A 25,266-nucleotide genomic window follows, 5' to 3' on the forward strand; every position below is an offset into this window, starting at 1 on the left:
ATGCACACACCTGAACTGATTAGTCCCAGGGGTTAGGCTTTGTTCCCAAATGTACATTTTCTGTCTTTAGTAGGGGTGTGCAAAACGGGCCCTATTCGATTTGGATTCAGCCAAAATTGGGGACAGTGATTCAATTAATTGATTCTGATTACTGTCCCCGATTCAATTCGGCTGAACCCAAACCTGAAGATTCGATGCCGATTCAGAGAATCAGTGGTTCGGCCATAGACACAGCTTTAAATGTTTTTTCTACATACCTCGAGGTACCAGGCATGGCTTGTGAATGATGCAATGTTGGGGCAGATGGAGCATGGGGGGGTAGTTTGCATGCTCCACGGCAAACCTGGAAGTGGACCAGAAGTGGCTTCTGTGGGATGCTCCATCCGCCCCACCATCTCAGTGTTCACAAGCCACCTGCTACCTAGAGGTACGTAGAAAAAACATTTAAAGCTATGTCTATGTCTGAATTGTCGAATATTTCCGAATCTCTCTGAATTGATTTGGAGGATTCTGATTCAATTCACAGAGATTAAAGAGTCCTCTGATTCGATTCAGATTCAGAGATTCAGCCATCGAATCATGCTGAATCTTTGCCAAATGGAATCAGGGACAGAACCTTTGCACAGCCTTAGTCTTTAGTTCTATACATCATTCAGATGTGAAATGCATTTGCAAGTGGCATCCGAAGTATTTACAATTAGGATTAATATAAACAACCCATTAAGGCAGAGGTGCTTAACTTCTGTCCCATGGGCCAAATGTGGCCTGTGTAGCCTTGGAATCCAGCCCGCAGCACTCCCAAAGGGTCAGGAAATTTGGTGGCAGAGGAGTTAATACTGCCACCCCTCCCATTCCCAGCCAAAATCTCAAGTGTCCTGCAGTGGGTTGGAGCCAGACTACAACCCTCCCCCTGCATGGCTGGATCAAGGTCAAACAATCCCCTTCCCTGTGTGTGGCTGGGTTGGGACCAGGCCATGCCCCCTTCCCTACGCGCAGCTGGTTTGGGGCTGGCCCCTTCCCTCCCCTCTCCCCACCATGGGTCTGGGCCACACCCCCTTCCTTCTGCCTGGCTAGGACTGGTCCATGCTCCCTCCCATTGAATGCTGGTTTGGGGCCAGGCCGTGCCCCCTTCCCTTCTGCAGAGCTGAGCTTTGGCCCCCTGCCCAACAGAGCTGGATGGGTCCCTGGTGCACCTGCCCAGGGGCCAGATTGTGTCTACCAGCTGGATCCAGCCCATAGGGACCAGGTACTCCCCATCTGGCTGAGAGTTCTCATTAGCTAACTGGGATCTAGATTCTTAGCTATGCCAAATTAAAGTGATAAGCAATGCTGAGGAGGGGTATTACAAAGAACTCAGTACAGCTATCTGACTCCAATTCTGGATCTCTCTCTTTTCTTGTACCCCCAGTCCCTAGAAAAGCTGAGCAAGCTACCGACTCCTCCTAGCAGCCATGAGGCAGTCATGCCCTCTTTGTGGAGTGCTACTGTACACCTAGCTATACTGGCTCAATGGTTTAAGATCCCTTAGCCCTAGTACAGTTGTTTTCAACCTGTGGCCTGCGGACCCCTGGGGGTCTGCCGACTATGTCTAAGAGATCCACAAAAGATAACTATGATCAATTAAAAGTACATGAATACCCACATTTACAATTCAAGGAGGTCTGTACCTCCATTCAACATTTTTTAGGGGTTTGCAAATAAAAAAAGGTTGAAAACCACTGCCCTGTCATTCAGAAAGGACAAGACACAGTGGAGAATCTAGTCTGTTGTCTGGAAACACACTCTCTGTAACAAGACTAGACTTTTTATTTTAAGGGACCTCATATTCTGACAAATACTGCTAAATCCACGGATTGCAATTGATCTTTATAATAAACAATACTGTTGTAACAACTTCTGTTGTATAACACTTCAGTACTAAGGTGTCAGTGATCCAGCCCATGGAGCTGTTATCCAGTTTGGAGCGGCTGGAAATGTTGGGATGTGGCATGTAGAGGTGAAGTCCACTACCAAATACTAGTGTACAGAATCCTATTAGAGATATGTTTCAGTAGCTGTAGAGCAAGCAATGGTTAAATTAATCCCCACACCTCCCTCAGCCAACACAGTGACTGGGGCACCCACAACAGTTAACACGGCCGCTGTCTGCCTTGCCACCAGAGGTGGGTTTGGATCTGGTCCGCTACGCTCCTTGCAGTCTAGATCCAGACCAAAACAAACCACAAGGTCTGTATCTGGCCAGGGGTGTAGGGGGGAATGTTAGTGCAAATGTACTAGTCTAGACAATGTGATAAAATTTTCTGTCTAGAAATGGTTCTTCTAAATGTAACAATTTAGACACAGTTCAGGTCTCACCTTTTTATTTAGCTCCTACACAACAATACTGTCCCCAGTACTATCAGAGTATAAACTCTTCTTTAGATTTAAATTTTCTCAACCAAACTGGAAGTTAAGATATAATTTTTTTTTTTTTTAATTAAGGGCAAGTTTTAGCACTGTAACAATGGCATTCATATAAGGCATTAAGGTCCCATGTTTAAGCAGTCAAAAACAATCAGAAAATGATAATGTTAAGGATTCACATTCAATCTTAAATCTAATCCTTTAGTCTGTACCATAACATATACACAAAATTACATAGTCACATAACATTTTTTTCAGAGCTGCTTTTCAGTGAAACTGCCCTCCCAAGAGCAGTGAGCACATATATCTGCATACACAGGCCAGGTCAGCTTGCCTAGACATAACACAGACTCATCTCTTAGAACACGTGAGAAGGAGCCACTCTCCTTTGCATCTCCACGGCTACAAGAAGCTCAGGACTACTGAAGTTCTTCAGCTCCTGAGAAGCACAGCATTTATTCTGACAAAGCTAAGACCCTTCACCAGCCAAGTGAACAACAAAGCCTAAAGGAAGAGGCTAATTCAAGGGTTCATGAGGGCCTGCAAGGCACAGAAGTAAGTGAAGCATACAGATATAGCTGAGATTATAAGATCTACAGGAGGCCTTCTTTAGATCCCTCATGTGAACATCTGCACAGGACCTCTTACTCAAGTACCATTTCTCCTTACCATCTCACAGCAATTTAAAGGGCTAACTGTGAAGCCAAATCATCAAAACACAACTGAGCAATTTGTCCTTTAAACTAATATTTAACAAGCTAGGCACATAATTTTACATTTGGTCATACAGAAACCAATTTGTTCCAGAACAAGGTTGAGCACTGCTTCAGTGATGATTACTGCTTCCCCATATTTAAACTTTTTTTCTTAAAAAACCTTGCACTTTTTTTCCCTCATAATTTGGAAAAGTTATGCTCACAATAACTGGTCACACTGTTTCTGCTCAAACTTCCCATTAAGGAATTACCTTGAACTAAAAAATTTCAACTCACAAGTTGAGCATATAAGTTTTTTTTTTAAAGTGAAAATCGGGATTAGAACAGAAGTTCCCATGCAACTTTAATTAAATAATTGTCACTACCACATAATAAACAGGTGATCAACTCATTAAGTATGACATTCTCTGTGTTAATATTATTCCTCTTTACCATCTATCATTTTAGTACAGCTCATTATTTTTAAGTATTTTTAAACTAAGGGGAATCCCTTTCTAAGTTGACTTGCTAACTAAAATCCATGTTTCCATAGTTCTACTGAAACTCATTTTTAGGCCAAGGCTAATATGTATTTCATGTGCAGTTTTATGACATTTTTGTTTCTAGTGAATTTTCATATAAATCATTTGGTTTCAACATATTTTGCATGGCATGTTGCCATCTCTTGCAATTTTATCGTGTTTCTTAGAATCTGTGGTGTTTTCTTAAAGCCCCAGCTTCTGGAGTTATTTACGTAGAAGTTTTATTTCAAACAAAGAAAGTTGTTACTCTTCACAATGGCAGAGAAAGCTTGAAAATGTGACCCAAGTGCATTCTATTAGCCCAGAAACAAACAGGTAACTAAAAAGAGGTCCTAACTGGGCATTTTTTTAAACAAATCGTTACTTATGGTAGTTTCATTATTTCTGATGTTTAACTCATATATTTTTGAATGATTGAAGTTGGCAATATTGTCACGATAACAGGAACAGCAGGATGTTATTTAGAGGCATAATACTGTGTTAATGAATTAACAAAGAATGTATACTAGATGCTGGAATGTTAACAGATGGAATGCTGCTAAAAAGTTCTGGATTCTTACATTTTCCACTGAATAATTAAAAGTAAACAAATCTTTGTGATAGCCTGTAACCATTAAGAAAAGAAAAAATATATGGCTAAGCAAGTACAAAACAAAAATGCAGTTCACATGTATGAACATATTAAACTTAAGATGATGATTTTTCAATATGATGTAACTGTTCTGTTTGTCTCAGAAATCTGTAGCTTAAACATACTTATTAGAAGAGCTGCATTACTAAGAAATTAAATGTAGGTGTTGCATGTTTGCAGGCCTGATTTTTCTCTCTAATGCAACATGGCAAACAAGTAATGTAGACTTATGAATAATCTATAATTTTTCCACCAGCTATACATGTGCAACTCTTATGCACTTTGCTGAGAGTTCCTTGCATGCATCTGAATATAATTTTGGCTATTAGAAGCTTTTTAAAAATGAAAAATTAGATAAAAATATAAACCATGTAAATAAATAATTGAGGCTAATGAATAATCGAAATTTTTAATTTCTTCCCCTAGACATATGTATGCAATTCCCATTGACTGCATATATCTGAGTGTAGTTTTGGCTATTAGACATATGGCACATAACTTAACCCAGCATTTTAAAAATAACTAACTAACTAAAAACATGAACTGTGCAAAATACTCAAGGCTAATAATTAAATCAAACTGGATTTTTAAAATATATTACCAAAATGGTTTAATTTGTGATGTAATTTGAATTAGTTATTCAAAATAAAATTCTATTGTCTATACTTTGGTAAGAAAGTCACACATTTGCTTAGTGTCCTTTAAAACTGTTACACGGAGCTGATGAAGGAAAGCTTCAATATGAAATACTCTTTACATTAAAACTATATCTAAACTTTCCTTCCTAAGCAGCCTGTTAGGGTCAAGTATTAGAATCTAATTCTAAATATGGGTTCTTTAAAGGAGTCTCAGGGTGTTCGGCACTCATTTCCCAATCAGCTTCAACTAGAAATGGCTATTTAACACCATTGTTCATAGGCTTTGAAAACCCCAAACTGGACCGCTCATCTGAATTCCAGGAGCACACACAAAAATACTTTACATTAGATCTTTTTACATGATTTGTCAAGCAGCAAAATTTCAGAAGCATTTTGTAAAGGAATTTTATGGAAGGTTGGAAGAGCACCTCTGTATAAGTAATGCATGACAGGAATCACAGACTCGGACAGGCTTTGGCGAGGACGGCAAAGGCAGCTCATTGTCAGAGCAGGCGTTACAGAAAATTTCACCACAGTTTCTACAGTGATGCTAAATAGCAGCAGAGAAACAAAAAGTTACTTTAAAGCATCCACTAAAATGCGCTATATATTTGACAATCAGCCATTATTAAATATACACACCAAAAAATGTTGGAAAGCCATCTTTAAGACCATATCAGAAACCCAATTTCAGTTTTGTAAAGATGACACCACAAGCCGCCTAAATCACCTACCCACTGTGCTCTACTAAGACAAGCTACACAGTAGGCTGTCCTAGGTGAATAACTACTAAAATATCAAGGCAAAAACACAAACTCTAAGATCTGAATGTGTTCCTCAAGACATGAGAATGCAGCATCACATGCTGTGAAGCAGGGGTGTCAAAGATACAGCCCACAGAGCTGTATCCTCTGGCCCTGGGGTTCCAGCCCATGCAGAGCCCCACAGTCCAGGTCTGGCATGGGTGACCAATGGAATTTAACACCTCTGCTGTAAAACAACATGCAAGAAATTATTTGCTTGCATTTGAAGAAGTCAAATCTGAATTTGATTTGAAAATGAAATGATCCATCGAGAATCTGTAGCTAACAGGATGTAACACAAAAAAATTAAATAGTTAAGATTAATTTTTAGAAAAAGCAGGTGCACACAAATTAATTTTCCAGTATGGGAATTAATTTTACAGTCTCTTACAATAGTGTCAGGATATGAACTCATATTTTCTTAGTCCACTGTATAAATATGCACAGCTAACGCATCCTAAATATAGCACTTACATGTTTGACTGGCTATACCAGCTCCAAAGCCAGAATTTATCTGAGGCCATGAAAATTTCAAAAGGTTAACAACATGCACTTCATGGACAAAACTTTGTGGCGCAAGATTCTGCCCACACAGAGCACCTCGTAGGATCACGGTTTGAATGTGTACTTGCACATCAAGAAAGCCAGAGAAGTTCAAATGTAAGCATCCTAGGAAGCATCCCTTAAATAACTGCATTTGATTTCTGGCTGAGACTGTGCTGCACCTCTAAGGATACTAAATTTAATGTTCATTTCATGTAACTTTTAAAGAATGGGAATTGATATTTCTTTCCCAAACTTACCTTCCTTTTGGAAAGAGAAAATTCTGTTTCACATAATTTGCAATGTGTTGCTTCTTTATCTTTCAGCCAAACTTGCCCCTGGAGTTGGGAGAAAACAAGTTTTTAGATATCAACTAGAGATGAGAATACATGATACAAGCCAACTTTGCATTGCAGTGGATAAGAGTCCTCAAGATAAGCACAATTTATTATTTATGTGATTGTGCCTTGTGACCCTAATAGATATTGGTGCCACATTATGATAGACACTGCCTGAACAAATTGTAAGAGAAAGAAATTGCTCCAAAAGACCTTCACTGTCTAAATTTGCAAGATAGACAAAGGGAATGAAAGAGGAGAGAAGCAGTGACTTTTTAAGACTGCAAAGATTGCTAGAAACAGGGCTGGGAACAGGAGAGAGAGCTCCCAGACCCATTCCAGCAGACCATCATATCCTTTAGACAGGTAAGAAGGATAACAGCATTAAGCAGCTTCAATTTCTTTTTGGTCAAATGAACGATGAATATGTCCTCGCTCAGCCTCAAAAGGGGACAAGTGTAATCTTTCTGAGAGCATTTCACCCAAGTGGTTGTGTTATCATAATAATTATTTATATTGTAGCAGTGCTTAGGAGCCCCAGGTCAAGGAGCAGAACTGCTATACAAAGAAATTGTTGCTCTCCACAGGGTTGCCAACTGTCCATAAATTTATGGACAGTCCTTAAAAAAAAACCAAACAAACCACACAACAACAACAGCCTAAAAATGCTTATCTGTGATGTTTATAAGAAAAGTTGAGCTATCCATAAAAAGCAAAGAAACACTGAGCTCAGTTCGAGATCCCTGTTGGAATGAGGCTAGATTCAAATGTTGATGCTGGGCAGAGCAGAGTATCATTACCTGGTGTCTAAGTGGGAGCACTGCTCAGAGCCCTGAGCATTGAGCAGTGTGCTCAGAGCCCTGTCTGTCAGGGCTTTCCGGCCCACTGGAGCATCTGTAGTTCTTTCTACCCTGAGCATCTGTAGTTCCTTCTACCCTCCCACCCTGACAGAGACAAAGCTGCGGGGTTGGAGGGACAGAGGGAAGAGGTGGCAGTGGGATCTGTGCTAGGACAGGGAGAACAGGATCAGGCTGAGGGTGCGGCATGGCTCAGGGTACAGTCAGGCGAGTCAGTAGGACCCTGGGGGTAGGAGGGCAGCAGAGTGTAAAAGCACTGCTGCAGTCATGCAGGGTTGCCAACCTAAGACTTCTTTTTTCTTTTTCTTTACTAAAAGTAAAAGCATGTCAGCAAAAAGTTTGGTTGGTAGTAAAGTTTGAAAACTGTCAGTAAACAAAAAAAAGTTTGGGTTGTCAGTAAACAAAAAAAGTTTGGGATTGGCAACTCTGGATCTCCACCACAAAAAGCTTCAGTGGTAAACACCCATTATGGCTTCCCACTTCTAAAAACTAAGAAGCTCCAGGAATGTTTCACTAGGTTTATTTATAAAAATGTTTATATTACTCCTATTATAATTAAATCCATATTGATCACAGACCACAAAATAAATTTAATAATAATACTGCTTAAAACTAAATAATCTGCACAAAATTTTAATTCGATTTTTAACATGATTTTAAACTAAGAAAATGATTTCATATAACAACATACCCTTTTGACCAAAAAAGACCTAGCATACCTTTTGGTAGCAAGTTAAAAATAAAAATCAAGGGGCTATAGCAACATCCCATACAAAAATCAAATCAGAAGCAACTGTACACCTCTGTCTCTCACTGGAGGCTAAGAACATACAAATTACAATCTATCATATGCCCTCATTTTTGGAGAAAAATCTGCTGTTGTGCATTTTAAAAGAAAAATAAAAAACAGCCTTTATATGCCCCAAATCTTACTAACCTGCAATGCTTTGTTGGCTTCTTTTATATCTTCTATTTTAAGCTTGGCTCTAAAGAGATTACAAGATTATACATACATTTATTGGGCACAGTTAACTGCAGCACATTGTTGACACACTTAAAAAACTGTAACCTTTAAGAACTTTAAAGGCACATTCTGATTAACCTCTAGTTGATAAGTTATGTTGTGGGAAGAGTCAGAAAGCCCAATCAAGACCAAGGCCCTGTTCTGCCCCACACCTTACACAAACAGAATCTTTCCCCAAAGGCATTGTGATCTTTTTAAATTATGGCAATACGTTTAGGACTTGTCAGGACCAGGGAAATTTGAACAAATATCACTACATCTACATAGAAGTCTCGTAGCTGACATACAACACATGTAGAAACTGAGGTCTGGAACTACAAGACTTAAATCTCACTAGTGCAGGCACTGTTTTAAACAGTTGCAGACCATCTATACAGTGAACAGTGACACTGGTCCAATACCACTGGGTGCATCTACACATGCCATTGATTAAGGCGATGTGACAAACTCTGGCACAGTTTGCACTGGAGTTTATCACAGCACCTTAATGACATGTAGATGCTCAAACTGCTGTGGTCCAGGGCGTGCATGCAGATGCTATGCTCAGGACCATGGCAGTTTGAGCCAGGGTGGAGCAGCCTCAGGCTGGCAGGGGACTCAGGGGGGTCAGCCCCAGGCTGCAGGTTCCGGCAACAGGATGGCTGAGGCCTGAGGGTGCTAAAATGCAGGGATAGGCAACCAGTAACCCCTGCACTTTTGCACCCTCATGCCCCAGCCAGCCCCAGTCACTGTCCACGTCTGCTTTGGTGCAGTAACTGTGCCATAAGGTAGTACTGTCCCTGACAGAACTATCTTAGGGTGCAGTTAATTAATCTACTGCACCCTAATACTGTAGATGGTGATGCTTTACTGCAGAGCTAATTAGTCAACTCTGCAGTAAGGCGCACATGTATATGCACTCATTAGTACAAATGGGATTAAAGGCTATGAAACTATTCTGCTTGTATAACATGTAAACGTGGCTGCATTACTCATGGCAGAACTATTTATAAGAGAAAGATCTCCTTAAAAGAGTAAACGGAAAAAACTCAGAGATGGCACAAGGACAATTTGTGGCACATCTATCAAAAAGGTTAGCCTCCTCTGCCTTAGGTGATGGTAAATATGCTAAGTGTGCTGGCAGAGCTGGACCTAACTAGGAACATTTGTACAGAGTACGGGTCGGCAAAATTTTTTGGCCGGAGCACCAAAAACATCCCAAGTTTGATCCATGCCCTCAACTTGGCATGCCAGAGGCAGATGGCAGAGGAGCTGCAAGGGGCCCAATCCTCACTGCTGGCAGCAGGTTCATGTGCACCTCTGGACAAACAGTAGGGAAGGGACTGGGGTTGCACTGCCCCAGCTCCTTTCCTGCCACATGCTCCGAGGTGGGTGTGCAACCGTTGCCATCGCAGAGCCAGTGTCAGGACTCCAGACAACAGTGCAGCTATTTGCACCCTCTCTGCTGCCTCCTGCAGCTGCCCAGAGCCTGAGCTGGCTGTGGCAGGCAGCAAGGAGGCTGCAAACAGCTGTACTAGGCTCCAGCCAGGCTCCATGACAGTGACAGCTGCACGTGCAGCTCAGGGCGCATGGCCAGTAAGGGGCCCAGGGCAGCACAACACCTCCCCTGCCATCTACCCCAAGGCATGTGTGCAGCTGCCACAGAGCCAGGTGGAGTCTGGTGCAGCTATTTGCACGCTGCCAGCAGACTGCTGGCCTGGGCTCTGGTCAACTGCAGCAGGCAGCTGGGAGGCTGCAAACAGCTGCACCGGGGTCCAGAGCCCTGGCACCGATTCTGTGGTGGCAGCAGCTAAATGCATGCCTTGGGGTACATGACAGGCAAAGGGCTGGGGTTGCACTGCCCCCAGCCTTCGCAGCCGTATTACCCGAAGCGCACATGCAGCTGCCACCACAGAGCCTATTCGTGGCTCCAGAGCCCAGTACTACTGTTTGCAGCCTCTTGGCTGCCTGCCACATCCAGCCTGGACTCTGGGCAACAGCTGCCTGCCATGGAGCCTGGGCTGCTTTCAGCAGGGCTTGCAGCCTCCTCGCCATTTGCTGCAAGCAGTCTGGGGTCCATGGCTGGCAGCAGCTGCCCAGAGCCCGGCCCAGCTGTGACATGCCAAGCAAAATGGCCTTGCGTGCCATGCTCTGGCACACATGCTGCTGGTTGCTGACCCTTGGTATAGAGCTTAATTCAAAACAAGTTAGATAGCAGAGTCCAACTTTATATATTCAAGAGGTAGTTGCACAGTTATGTTTCTTAACTGTATCTTAATTTAAAATTACAAAAAAATCACAAGAAAAAACAAGTTACTCGCTAAGCTTGTAGGCAAGTTCTTGGAGGGCTGCTTCTTGATCCTGACATAACTTTTTCAACTGTCGGTTTTTGTCCTGTAGTTCAAGGAATTCCTTTAAAAATTAAAAGAGTTTTTAAGAAAAAACAAAAAGGAGAAACAACATCATACTTACTACTTAGAAAGGTGCTGTTAAGTGTTTGGAACATACAATCTCCTACTGAATTTCAAGTCAGAAAGAATGATGGAAGGAGTGAGTCAGTATTAGTATTCAGTAATTAGTATTAACATTTTGATTTACTCACAAAACAAAACCCATCAAGAAACCATATGATAGTAGAGAGAGGCAGTGCTTATTTCTCCAAAGGTGTTTTGACTCTGTTCCTGAGCAGACATTGTTGTGATACTACAACTATATTTTGTGCAACTCTTGAATCAACGCCTTATTGCAAAAATGTCCAAGGTCTACTGAAGTCAATAGGAAGACTCCTATTGATCTAAGTGGGGCTTTTTGATCAGCCCCAAATTAACAAACAAAAAATGTACCAGAAAAACACCTTTCTTGCAGTTCTCCAAGATGTCAGAAAAGTAGAATTGGTGGGATATTAAGGTAGAACAAAAGGACAAGAAATACAGGGTTAAAGCAGACTGTTGGCTGTCAACCTTATTGCTGGATAACTTGTACATGAATCTATGACTGCAATTCATCAGGCATCATGTGATGAAGTCAGTTTGGACTCATGAAAGCTTATGCATCTCTGAGTTAGTGAATCTACAGGGTGCATCACTACCCTGCCTTCTGCAAGTCCTGTAACATTCACATTCATCTATCTCCCTGACTGTTTTCACCTCATCTTCCTTGCAACAGACGATAAAATCCTGTAAAGTAGCTGAAAGTCTTTTTCTTGCCCTACTTAGGTGGCTCTCATCTTAGCTGTTTCAGAGGGAAACCACAATTACTTGGAATGTATGAACTGGAGGTTATCATAAGAAGTAGTGAATACACACTTTCTTTCAAATATATACAGAATTTACTATTTAATAAAGCTGGGGGACTTTTTTTTTTTTTTAATGGAACTAAACTTGCAAATCCTGCTACTTAAAAATGTCCCTGTTTCTCTGATTATGAAATAGCTAAGAAATCTTAATTAATCACTACAATAACGACTGAATAGTTTTCTTCTGTAGATTAGTTACAGGTGGTAATTTGAAACCAACCAATATTAATTAGCTGGCTTACTGTAGATCCCTAAAAACATTTTTAAAATGTGTAATAGTCCAAACAGTACTACTCTCATTCCATTCTCAGTTCCTTAAAAATTGAGCATCTCCCCTTACTGAAGACTGATCCTTCCTTTTCTAAGGCTCCTTTTCTAAAATTCAAAGAAAGAATATAGAAATCAAAAAGACCTAAACACCTGGAATTATCCAAAACAATTCTGAATCTGTAGCAAGAGTCTGATTTTTTTGAAGTTATATTTACCAAAAATAAAGTGTGAAAGGAGATTAGGATATATGGCAATGCTTCATATTGATTATATTAACCATTTAACACCACAGCACAAATATTAAGGTAACTGTTCCCATCTTAGCCAATTTAAAACCAAACTCAGGCAGCTGTCTTTGCAGAAAGAGGCCACTGTGTGGAAAGCATGTCACAGTATATATATCTATTCAAGTTAGGAAATAACAGCCTATCAGGAACCTATGGCTGATAGCAAGTAGTAAATACAAACACACACAGTAAAATGAGGCCACTTAAGTATATATGGAAAGCAGAAAGTTACATTGTCTGGGACTATTACAAAAAGGATGGCACATATAAAAGAAAGAAAGAGGCCATGCTTGAACACTACAATAATGTGCATAGTACAGGGGTGCTCAACCTCCAGCCTGAGGCCCAAATGTGGCCCAGAGCCATCTCAATGGCAATTACTACAGCCACCCTCCTCCCTGTCAAATTCCCAAACCTCAAGGCTCGCACGCAAGTTAGAGCCAGGCCATGCCCCCTCCCCTCTGCGGGGCCAGGCTAGGGCCAGGCCATGCCCCCTTTTCCCCTGTGAGGCCAGAAAACACCCCCTTCTCTACAGGGGCTGGGCAATGCCCTTTTTCCCCTTATGGAGCCAGGCCCCTTTTCACCGAGGGGTTGGACCATGCCCCACTCCCTCCCTGAAGGGCCAGGTCAGGTCCCTTTCCCTCCTACCCCCTTGCCTGCCTGTGGAGGCCAGGTGAACCCCCTTACCCCCTTGTGGGACCAGGCTCAGGTAGAGCTGCCCCCTGCCTCCCCCACTCCCCACCCACATAGCCAAATGGTAGCTGCTGTGCTAGCCCTGGGTGCTGGATCAGAACCACCATCAGGCCTGCAGTCAGCCCAGGCACTGCCTTGCCCGCTGGGAAAAAAGGTTGAGCACTACTGGCATAGTGCATCAACTTGAATAAAACATAGACAGAGTACTCTCAAAGCTTTAGTACAACTGGCAGAAAAATAAACCAGGAGGAAGATAGAAAGATGATACAGGACACTAAGGAACCAGCTAACAAACAGAGCAGAGAACTAACTGGCTTGGCCTCTAGACACTGCCACACTAAAAGACAAGGAGCAAGGCACAAACAAGTAACACAAAGTGAAAGCATCTGCATCTCAGATTTGCCTCCATAACAAAGTTTTTAACCTACATTAAAGTATATCAGGTGTAGTCTCCCACCTAGGCACATTTTATATCAGTTACCACTGATTTGCTTTGCTTTGGTTTCTTGACTGCCTAACTTTTTTCTTTTAGATATTTTTGTCTTACTTCTTTACCTACTTCAGCTGCTTCCTAAAGATCATGACCTCTATTTAGGGGCTAATCAATTCCTGACATATGAATGAATATCAGATATTCAGATTCAAGATACCGGCCAGAAAACTGTCACAACGTATTAGTTGCACTATGGAAGGAGCCTGGGGAAAATGTGGTAGCCATATATGACAGGAAAACACTACCTATTTTTAATGAAGAATCAGAAACTAATATTTTTTTTCCTTAAGCATATATTAACAACCTTTACAGCAGGTGGACATTGATTGCTGTTGGTCCCCAGGCTTCACCTGTGGCAGGTTAGGGTGTTATGTCTTGTGTTTTGTCAGGCTTGATTGTGTACTTTTGCCAATAAGTTAGACAATGGATTTATACAGGATGGTCCTGCCTCAGGCAGGAGGACCTAAGGAGGTCCCTTCCAGCCCTACTTCTCTGATTCTGTGAGCTTTATTTCATAGACTTCATAGACATTAGGGCTGGAAGGGACCTCAGAAGATCAGCGAGTCCAGCCCCCGCCTGAAGGGCAGGAAGTCAGCTGAGGTCATAGGATCCCAGCAAGATAAGCATCCAATTTACTTTTGAAGGTGTTCAGTGTAGGTGCTTGAACCATCTCCAATGGCAGGCTGTTCTGTAGCAAAACCCCGTTTTTCCTTTTTTTATATTTATTTTAAAATGCATTCCCTCCCCTTTCCCCAAACATTTCTGACTTTTTCTCTCCCTCTCTATTCCCTATAGATAAGTATAAGTGAGCTCAGACTTAGGATAAGCTTTAAAACATTTTTATTTTGGTAGCAAGTTTTTGGTTTTGGATATCCACCGTTTTATATTGTATTGTTATTAGGTTTGTATTGATTTTTACTGCTGTATATTGTATTATTACCATTTTTGTATTGATTTTTATTGTTTCATATGGATATTGTATGGTTTAGGCCTGTGTTTGTAAATGAACCAAAGTCGTGTCAAGTTTCCATTTTGTGTGTCAGGTCTTCATCTTCTGTCCTCTGCCTGGGCATCCCATGTTGCAACTGTATCAGTCACATAACCCTACCATGTAAATTGGTTCCCCAATGAATGAGTGTGATTGGGAATGACTGAAATACAATGGTAGCAGGCCTCTACTGAATGGCCTGTAATGACTGGGCCATCACCTCGCATTGATTCACCCAGGAACCACGGACCTCACCCAGGAACAGAGACAAGACCAGCATTTGAAAGACAACAGCAACTCTCACCATTACAGACACCCAAAACTGCACATCCCTGCATGAAGCACACATGCTCAGTACGCCAGGGGTTGACCCTTACCTAGGCACGCCTCCTGTCACTAGGGTCACACAAGGTCTGCCCCTATAAAAAGGGGCAGTGAAGACAGACCCAGTGGGAACACCATTTCCATCTGGACCAGCACCATGCCACACTACCTATTCACCCAGAGGCCCTGCCAGCGACCCCCCTCTGGACAACACCTACTGGACAAGGACCCCTTCCAGAATGGATAGGTAGATATTACCCGCACACCTCCTCCTACAATTTGGACTCTCTCTCTGTCTTCTCCTGGACTTCAGTGGACTTCAGCCCCTGCACCAAGCCTCTTTAACCCCTGCTGCCATTTTGTGCGTGTGGGTGGGTGGGTGGGTGGGTGTGCAAAGGAACCAATTTGGCATTGTGTCACCATCTCCTCTGTTCAATAAAACCACTGTCATTTGCAACCCTGAGTTGGGTCATGTTTTACTGAATCCCAGTCCCTTCCCCATCTTAAATTCCAGCCTCATTCTCACTCTCTTTCTCAGCTCCAGTTCCCACCCTCTCTGCTAGTTTCCCAATCTCCTCCCAATTCCATCTCCCCTTTTCTGCCACCTCTCAGCCTCTTCTTGCTTTCCTGCTGTCCCTGCTGCCTGCTGCTTTTCCTGTGATTTTCTGTTGTCCGTCTCTCTGTTTTCAGGCTTCCCCCCGCACGGTTCTAATCCTGGTCCCAGTGACTTTCATTTCCAGTAACTTTAACTCCCTACACTTCTACTTTCTTACCTTCTCTCCCCAGGTATCCCAAGTACACCAAACACATGCATACATACACATCACAACACCCAACTTAGGAACTCACCTGTGTGTATGTGTAGGTGGGTGGTATGTGTGTGAATTAGTGAATACACACATATATATACACATAAATAGATATCAGAGTGTGTGTGTGTGGGGGGGGGTATATGAATTAGTAATCCACGTATGTGTATTGGATGTGCAGGTGTTGGTAACTCGTAACTGATTCTGTCTAAATCTGGTGTGTGTAGCGTGTATGGGCTTAAACTGACAATAGGTGTGCATGAACCTAGACTGGTTATTTTGAACGTGTGTGTGTGTGTGTGCGCGTGTGTGAGTGTGAGAGAGAGAGCGAGAGAGAGAGACACACAGAGACAGAGAGACAGAGACACACACACACACACGGTGTGCATGATATACAAATTAGCGATCTGTGTCTAACTTTTGGGGTGTATAGTGTATGTGCTTGAATTGGTGATAGGTATGCATGTGCCTAGGCTGGTTGGGATGTGTATGTGCCTGAGCTGGTAGTGTGTGTGCATTTATGCACCTAATTGATTTGTGTGTGTTTTGTACATGTGCAATTGTGTCACACCCTCCTGTCTAACAGTGCAATATTGAGATCCTGAGAGTTGGCCTGACCCCCCAGGGCAACAGTTCCAGACCTTGGGGGCTTGGACAGTAAAGAAATTCTTCCTTACGTCCAGCCTGAAACAGTCTTGCAGTAGTTTATAACCGTTCAATCTCGTCATCCCTTGGGGCGCTCTGGTGAACAAAGGTTCCCCCAGATACTGGTGGTCACCCCTGATAAACTTATAGGTGGCCATCAGATCACCCCAAGCCTGCGCTTTTCTAGGCTAAAGAGCCCCAGGGCTCTCAGCCTGTCGTTGTAAGGTCTGTTTTCCTGACCTCTGATCACACGCGTGGCTCTTCTCTGCACCCTCTCAAGCTTCTCCACATCCTTTTTGAATTGTGGAGACCAAAACTGGATGCAGTACTCCAGCTGCGGCCTCACCAAGGCCGAGTACAAAGGGAGAATGATGTCCCGGGATTTGCTTGAGAAGCATCTATGGATGCAAGCCAGCATTTTGGTCCCTTTACTAGCCATAGCATCGCACTGCAGGCTCATGTTCATCTTGTGGTCAATGATGACCCCCAAGTCTCTTTCTTCCATAGTGCTAGCCAGCGTAGCACTGCTGAGCCTATAAGGATGCTGCAGGTTTTTCCTCCCTAAGTGGAGAACCTTGCATTTTTCAGTGTTAAACATCATCAGGTTCTCGTCCGCCCATTTGCTGAGCCTGTCCAGGTCAGCCTGGATCGGCCTCCTGTTTTCTGGCGTGGATGCTTTGCCCCAAAGTTTGGTGTCATCAGCGAACTTGTCCAGTGTGCTTCTGACTCCAGTGTCGACATCATTAATGAAGAAGATATTGAACAATATGGGTCCAAGAACAGAGCCTTGGGGGACACCACTGGTCACAGGGCACCATGATGATTGACTTCCATCAATTACTACCCTCTGGGTAGAAACACTGAGCCAATTTCCCAGTCAGCGGATCGTGGTGGACCCAAGGCCACAATTGGCCAGTTCTGCCAAGAGGTGATCATGGGATACCAGATCGAAGGCTTTTTTGAAGTCAAGGTATATGACATCAATCTCTTCTCCCTTGTCCAGGTAATAGGTCACCTGGTCGTAGAAGGAAATGGAATTGTTCAAGCAAGACCTACCCGCAACAAACCTGTGCTGGCTATCCCCCAGGATGTTGGCATCAGCCAGTCCATTAAGGATGGCCTCTTTATTAAAGACTTTAAAAATTGTTAAAACATATTCAATTTAGTATTTAGGTTTTTCACAAAAAATATTTTAAAATATAATTTACTAAACTTACTTTAAAATATTGTATTTCTGTGAAGAGCCCAAACACTGAAAAATTTAGCTTAAAAGCTCAATGACTATTGCTACATGAAAATATCTACCAACAAGCTGCTATCTTGTTGTCAAACAGAAGACAACAGTCAATCTAAATGGTTGTCCAAGGAAAGGTATTTTACCTCCTACCTTAAATCCCAGGCTATGAAATGCTACCTGAAAATGCCAGATAAACAAAATGGAGCCTTACCCCTATATACGTTTACAAACTATCCTCATTGAGACCTTGTTTTAAATTTATTATATGGGGGTATTTACTAATCAAGTTATTTTCTCTATGTCGAAAGTGTTCCTTACACCTATTCCCTCTTGACAAACTAAGAATCACGCAATTTAAAACTATAGTTTATATCAGAAAGTACATTTTAGCTTTCCTGGCCCAAGCAATATAATCCTAAATGTTTCTCAAAGGTATTCTATTTGAATCCCACCACTATTTTTTTGACATTTTATGCTGTAAACAATCAATGACATGCAGACACTAGTCTAAACTGACCCTGCTATATTCTTATGTCACTTCCTGCCTTATACCTAGATTTTAACATCCCTTTACCAAATATTGCCTCTGCTCTCGCCTAGCACAATAGATGACCTGGGTCCATGGTTACCACTCTCACATGCTACAGTAGTAATAACAATTCAACCAATATATGGACAGTTGGTCCAAATGTGTTTGTTTCATTCGTGTCTAATTAATTCTCTGAAAATAGAAGTCCAGGTATTGAACATGTTGGAGAATTTCCTCATGAACCTTTTAACAGCAGTCTTTCCACTACCTGAATGTGAATATTTGGAGTCTATTTTTAACATAAAAATATAGATGATTCTATCTCCACGCCTCTTCCTCTTTTAATTAAATTTCTAGGAAATAACTATACAAATTGCTAATAAGAGATTTTTTAAGCAGGCAGTTATACAAAATTAGAGCAATTACAAAATAACACTCACTGGTCCATATTTGGATTATAGAAAGACAGCATTCAATACCATTCAGAAAGAAAAATGTGGGTATCACTCAGTACTCATGAGTTCAGGATTCTGTGTTTTTTCATAATGACACATTAGAACAAGGAAGAATGAAATTTAAAATATTTTCATTTAAAATTGGTGAGTATATTCAAAGATCAACAAGTTCATTTTTTAAATGTGAATTGATAAAAACTTTTACTGAACTTACTTTTTTAAGGCTAGTTATTTGCTGTGTCTCTATTCTAAGATGAGAGACTCTTTTTTTTTCCTTTTCAAAATCATCTTCCAATGCTTGTCTCCATTCCTTTTCTATCTTCAAATCTGTTTCCAGTTGAATCCTAGAATTGCAAACAAAAGCCAATCATTTGTGCACTGCAGCATATTTTTTTAACAAAATGATTTGTTTTCTATTTTATGTTTCACTATCAGTGCAGCACAGACAATAGCAATTTGCTATTTTCACTTGTTTACAAGTTCATTATTTGTAGGTTTTTCTGATGTGATATTTGGGAATAATACTTAAAAAAATCATATACAAATGTAATAAAAGTATAGGAAAATAAGAAGTCTGTATTAAGATTTCTAGAATTTAATATAATTTGGAAGAACTATCTTTTCCAGTTAATATATTGTCCTTCTTATTAAGAAACACACACAAATAAACTTCCCATTTAACTTAAGTATCACATGTTTTTTTGGGGTTTTTTTAATAACATATCCTTTATGCAACAGAATATGAGGGATGAAATGAATCTGTACTGCTCATCATATTATTTTTATTATTAAAAAATATATGGCAACAAAGACTGAATATTATAGGAAAGTGGGGCAGTACTAAGAACATTACAGGCAGTCATTGATTTGCAACATTTTGAGTTGTAAGTGTGAAACGTTGTAACATTTATAAGTTGACACCCTATTTCAAATTTCTAATGTCAGTTTCAACTTTACAACACAACACCGTACTAGGGAACAAGTTCGCTGCATCGCCCATCTCCCTGGAGAACATCTGTCCAAACTTCCTTGGACACTTTATTTAAGAAAGCAGACAAGACTCCAGAAAAACCTGCGGCCAGGAATCCTAAGAAGACTCCGGCCTAGAACCCTTAGAGAAGTCCAGCTAAGAGCCCTTCAAAAAGTCCAGCAAAGTCACCTCAGAGAAGTCCTTCCAAATCAATATGATTGCTATTTACAATATAAATACATTAATGTTGCTATGTTACTCATCTATAATTGATTGAGTACAAAATTCTGGGTTATTTTTTGCTGAAAACAGGGTATCGAGTCTTGGTTCAGGAACCAATCCCCCATTTATAACATTGTTTCCTATGGGAAAATCAGTTCCGAGTTGCAATGTTTTCAGGATGCAGTTTTCAGGAACCAATTGTATCTTAAGTCCAAGGACTGCCTGTATACTACTAGCACACAGGTTGACAACCTGTAAGAATGGCAAGCTGCTGCTCAAAACCCAGCTGCTGCCACAGGCTACCAATCCCCTCCACAGCACTCCAGCACTGCCTCCCTGCTTTGGGCTGAGGGATGTCTCTCATGTCCCCCTGATGTAGACTCTTCTTACCCTCACCACCAAGTGCCGCCAATTTCTGTCACCAAAAGTGATGGGGAGCACTGAATTTTTCAGCGAGGGTAAGCAGCAACTGCAGTAATGCCCCTGTCACCATGTGCCACTGATCCCCCTATGCCACATGCTACCAAAGGCCACATCCAATCTCTTTTGCAGGCCAGGTTCAGCTGGTAGGCCTTAGGTTGCTGACCCAAGTTCTAGAGTATTTTGAATACGATATAGGCTACATCTAGACAGTCAGCTCTATTCCAGCATGATCTTTCAGGTAGATTAATTACTAAATGAGAAGCAGTATAGTTGGTAGGCTAATGGCATGCAGGCACTGTCACTCAGTAGTGACACTTACCCAGCCTGAAACCCCTTCTGGACATGGCTATAAGTGTTTTCAATTTAGGAAGCAGACCACCTGGAATAGCGCAGCATGATAGAAGACACCACTCTTGAGTATATTAAGTTTACAGTAAGTAAGTTTATATCAAGTTTTCAAAAGATTCCAAATTATCTGATTTTACTGAAATTCCAACAAAACTGATGCGAGATACAAAGACGGATCTGGTTTATACTAATCGCAGCTTCTGGATTCCATTTAAAGGAAATAAGAGACAATCTAATGCATACAATGTTGCTGTAATTCTGCCATCATCTATACAGTACAAAGAATCAATATTTAAAAAGCACATAAAATGCCAACTGAAGATAAGAACAAATTTCTGATTCTTCTGGGTCTAAATCCCATCATACATACAATAAAGGAAGAAAGATTCCAACTAATTTTGTAAGTATTTGCAATCTGACATGCATCTATATTGATTTTGTCACAGAAGAGCCAACAACCATTTTTAAAGGAAAGACATTTTAGCCCATTAACCGCAGCATCTTGTTTACTAGAAAAGATGAGAAATGAACCTATCCTTTTGGATTCTGAATTGCAGATCTGTGACCCTGAGGCCTGAATTACTCTTTTTTTTTAAAACTGTTATGCCAACTATGCTAGTAAAGTGAACATGATGGCTGAACTAGTATTAATATTCAGATTCGTGGAAGAGTTCTGTGGTCATTGTCTCCTTCTCACGTCCTGTCACCATGTTTAAATGTAGTCAGAAATGGTCACATACTATTGCTCAATCTGCAGCCTTAGCAAGGTCCCCACTGGTGCATGGTTCTCCCATACATTGGCAGGCCGGTAGGTCTTCTATGGTCTAAGTGTTTACCCAACATTTATATGTGGTGTTTGAATCAGAGTATCCGCACAGTTGCATACTGACTTTTGTCTTACCATGCCCTGTTTGGATGCAGTTCAAGCTTCTCCATATTGGCCAATCAAGCTCTGTGCCTGCAGGAATATGTTCAGAAGTTTTGATATTCATCTTAACTTCCTCCTGGGTCATCTCTAGTTGTGACTGCCACATTTTTTTTCATGTGGTTGTCATTGTTTCACCCAGGGGCTGTATTGTAGAGAAGAAACCTTTCTGTGATTTTAGTCTACTGGGAGTCACAATATGGCCACGCAGTGGGGGGCCTCTTAACTTCAATCTGCTGAGTGCATTCTATTTAGCTTGCTACTGCTCTCTCGATGTCTGATGAGGTGATTCCAGCAAGTAAGTGGAGATTATTAACATCAGTTGGTTTAGGACATCCAGTAATACACCTGCTCTGTAGTTTCAACTCCTGAATTTCAATCCTTGATATTCCGCTGATCAATAGGTGCAATAGGTGCAGGTGTATTTAAAAGTTGCACCTTAAACATTGTATCAGTAATAACTGCTGTTACTTCTGACTGCTTTGCAAATAGTGATAACTGTACTGACTCAACTAAATCCTGTCAGAGATTGTTTGGTGTAGGAGACCAGAATTGCATTCATTTAAAGTTTTAACACTTTTGTTTGTAGTAGACTCACAAATTTCACGGATACCTGTTTAACTATTAGTCATGAAAGATTCTGGCCTCATTTATAAGCTTTAATGGTTAACTGTTCTAAGTATTCTCTGTTTCAGTATATGCTGTTATGACCTGTATATGATTGAGAATTCTGCTTTTAACAACCATTTCCCCAGAAAACTAACATGGCATCCTCAGCCAAAAGACAATATTGTTGTTTCCCATTTTCTGGCCAGACAACTACTTGAAAAAGTTTATCTGTAGGCTTTCTTAGAATAAGAGATTTTTTTCCACTCTGCCCCTGTCTAGCAGCTCCTGTTGCTTTACAGTATCTATACCCAATTAAAATTATCCTTCCATAATGTGCAGCCTGTGATATATCACAAATTTTAAATTAATAGAATGTTTTAAACTGAATGTAAAAGAAAAAAATTGACATACTTTTTCCAGAGGGAAGTCATACTTACAGTTGCTTTTCCTTTTGAGAGATTTCTTTCTGAAGGCTTTCAGATTTATTCTTACATTCTTGTTTAAATTTCTCATCCTCATTCTCAGCTTCCATTTGAGCCTTCTCTGCTTGCTGCAATCTGGTGTAATTCAAATCAACTTTGGGTAAAACTGAGGCTAGAACTAGGGTGTAAAGGGTGAAGAAGACAAATAAAAGAAAAATGGGGAAATAGAAACATTTCTAAATAAAAACAAAATTTGGGGGAAACTCACAAACTCAAACAAGAGAGCCATACAATGCCTAGAACTCTAGCCTTTGTTTTTCTTTGATAGTTAGAAAATCACCATGTTAAGTATTCTAATTTGTTTTTATTAAGTCTGCGATTAACATGTAAAAGCAAAGCAATACAGATTTTATAACTGATGCATATAGCTTAATGCTTGAAACTTGAATACATGTACATGTGTTATTATGGGACACTTTTTTTTTTTTTTTACAAAAATTGTAAGAGTACAATAATTATTTGTCCATACTAATCAATCAGTAAGACATAACAGAACGTGTTTTGTGCTGGAAATGCTCAACACAATTCAAATACGAAGCCAGCTACAAAGCACTGCAATAAGACAGCAAAAACACAGCTGTAGGAAGACAGCAAAACACACTCTGGAGTGTCTTATTACATTTATAGAATTACCCCAAATACATAACATTATTAAAGAAATTTAAATAATCTGTATTAAAAATAATGTATTCTTACACTGGTTAAAATAGCTCCATATGATATGACTAAATAAATAGAATAAACAAGAGGATTGCAACTTTCATTTAATCTCTCTCTCATTCTAAAGGGAGATCTTTCCTGTTTCATTTAGCTCTTTCCGCTTCCTAAAATGCCACCAATGCACCAAGGCTCCTCTCTGCTTGGCAACCTTTTCAGCTTGAAAAACGGATTAATTTTAACTGAAATGTATGTAGACATTAAATCAAATTTTCTGTTACCATAGAGACATCTCTCCTGTTGGGATATATAAGAAAGACTTGAGTACAGCAGTTAAGAAATCATCTCAAAGCCTCATCTCAGCACATCATTTTAAAAATGCTTTTTTTTTTTTTGTCCATTCTCAGAGTGAAGCTTGCAGAAGACTGAGAGTGACTCTTGTTTAAGGGCTTGACTCTTTAGTTCCCAGCAAGTCAGCAGAAGACAGAGTAATATACTACTCCCAATTAGTCAGTGTTAAAATAACCCAAAACTGGTCTATTCTACACTACAATCACAACCACATCAGGAAGCCTGGCTACCAACATACTTCCACTTTAAACCACAAGATCTATGCTGGCAGTTTCAAGGAAACTGTCTACCATTACACTGTTACCAGACAACAAATCAGAGTGCTACAGCATTTTCACTAGTCATCTGAGAAGAGCTGAATGACATGCTTCTAAGAATTCCAGTGCCCTGTGTACGTTTGTGCTACTAGTAGTGAAACTGCACCATTGGAATTACATGCTAGTGCAGCAATGACAATTGAATGATTGGACATTAACCTAACTTTTTTGAAGCATTTAGCTTTAGCCTAGGTATGAAAAACTGTTCAAGTCCACCCTTTATTACAGACTGCTGCAACAACGTTTCTTGTCAAATCTGTACCTGTAATGGCAAAAGGGCCAAAGCAGATGAATGAAGGAAGAAAAAATACTGGGATACAGCAGTTTTCTGCTGTTCCATAGGACAGAGACTACATGAAATAGGAAAGCTACATTAATTAAAACCCTCTCTAAACTAAACTTGAAAATGCATCTGCATAATTTCCAGACCCAATGTGGACAGGGTTTCTTTTTTAAACTCATGCTAACCAAACCATGTTAGAGACTACATATTCTGAATCTTCACTAATGGCTAGCAAGCAAGCTTCAGAGCTACAACTCATAGCAACTGTAGTTCCACCAGGAATATTAACTCAGAATAAGTCACTGGGGGCATCGACACATGCACTTTACTGTACTACAGAGTTGATTAATTAGCTCTGCAGTATACAAGTGTGACAGTATTAGGACAGAGTCAACTAATTAACTCCGCCATAGGATAGTACTGCCCGACACCAGTACTATCCTATGGTGGAATTAGCACCCTTGTGCCCCAGCCAGCCCCTCAGCAGCACACTGAGCCAGGGCGGAGCAGCTCTGGGCTGGCAGGCTGACTCCCTGGGCCCCCTGCCAGTTGGAGCTGCACTGTCCCGGCTCAACATACTGTGGTCCCAGGCGAACGTGTAAAAGTTGTGCCCGGGAGCAATAAACTTCAGCACAAACTGTGCCAGAGTTTATTCAGCCATGCTAATTGCATGTGTAGATGCGCTCACTGCTGGACACTTAGCCAGCTGTCAGCACTCAGGTCTGAGCATTCTGATTAGTCTAGCTCAGTGACATTGAGTCCTCACTGGCTCAGGAGCCCCCTGAGGAGCTGGGTTAACAGAAGAGTCATAACACTATAATGCACCACTATATGAATTGTGGGAAACACACCCCAGTTCAAAAGAATGCATGAATATCTAGCAGATATAGTGGCACTGGTATATAGCTTTAGGGATGTACTTTACACAATGCAGTACAAGCAATTGGAAAAAAATGGTAACATTTTCTGTGAAAAGCCACAGGTCTTAAGTTGAGGAGACACCTGTGGCTCAAAACTCATGGTCTGAATATCACTGCCCTAGCCCAAGTATTAGTATCTACTGTTTTCAGGGTGATGCTTGGACTGTGCTGGACTGAGTTAACAGCAGGATTCACTCTCTCAGGGTGCTTAGATACATATTTGTTTACAGGGAATGGAGATCACGAGTATCATTAGTGAAATCCCAAGCTGAGGAATGTAG

The 25,266-nt window shown here is 41.0% G+C and overlaps 1 protein-coding gene across 7 annotated transcripts in view; it reads right to left on the bottom strand.

The window, feature by feature from the left end:
* The window catches only part of RUFY2 (RUN and FYVE domain containing 2), a 75,101-nt gene that overhangs the window by 10,701 nt on the left and 39,134 nt on the right, over positions 1–25,266 (bottom strand). For 4 of the 7 annotated variants that reach the window (XM_019484394.2, XM_019484392.2, XM_014609353.3 and 1 more), the window contains 6 exons: positions 22,413–22,532; positions 18,693–18,822; positions 10,771–10,865; positions 8,388–8,436; positions 6,516–6,593; positions 2,344–5,459 (listed from right to left, as the gene is read on the bottom strand). In XM_019484394.2, the coding sequence (XP_019339939.1) occupies positions 5,316–5,459; positions 6,516–6,593; positions 8,388–8,436; positions 10,771–10,865; positions 18,693–18,822; positions 22,413–22,532 (616 nt within the window). In that variant the 3' untranslated portion in view covers positions 2,344–5,315. Of the gene's footprint in view, positions 1–2,343; positions 5,460–6,515; positions 6,594–8,387; positions 8,437–10,770; positions 10,866–18,692; positions 18,823–22,412; positions 22,533–25,266 lie in introns of those variants that run through there. The other 3 variants (XR_002089391.2, XR_009463045.1, XM_014609354.3) reach the window with 2 other exon arrangements.

This window comes from Alligator mississippiensis, chromosome 6, assembly GCF_030867095.1.
Source record: "Alligator mississippiensis isolate rAllMis1 chromosome 6, rAllMis1, whole genome shotgun sequence".
In the NCBI taxonomy this organism is placed as follows: Eukaryota; Metazoa; Chordata; order Crocodylia; family Alligatoridae; genus Alligator; species Alligator mississippiensis.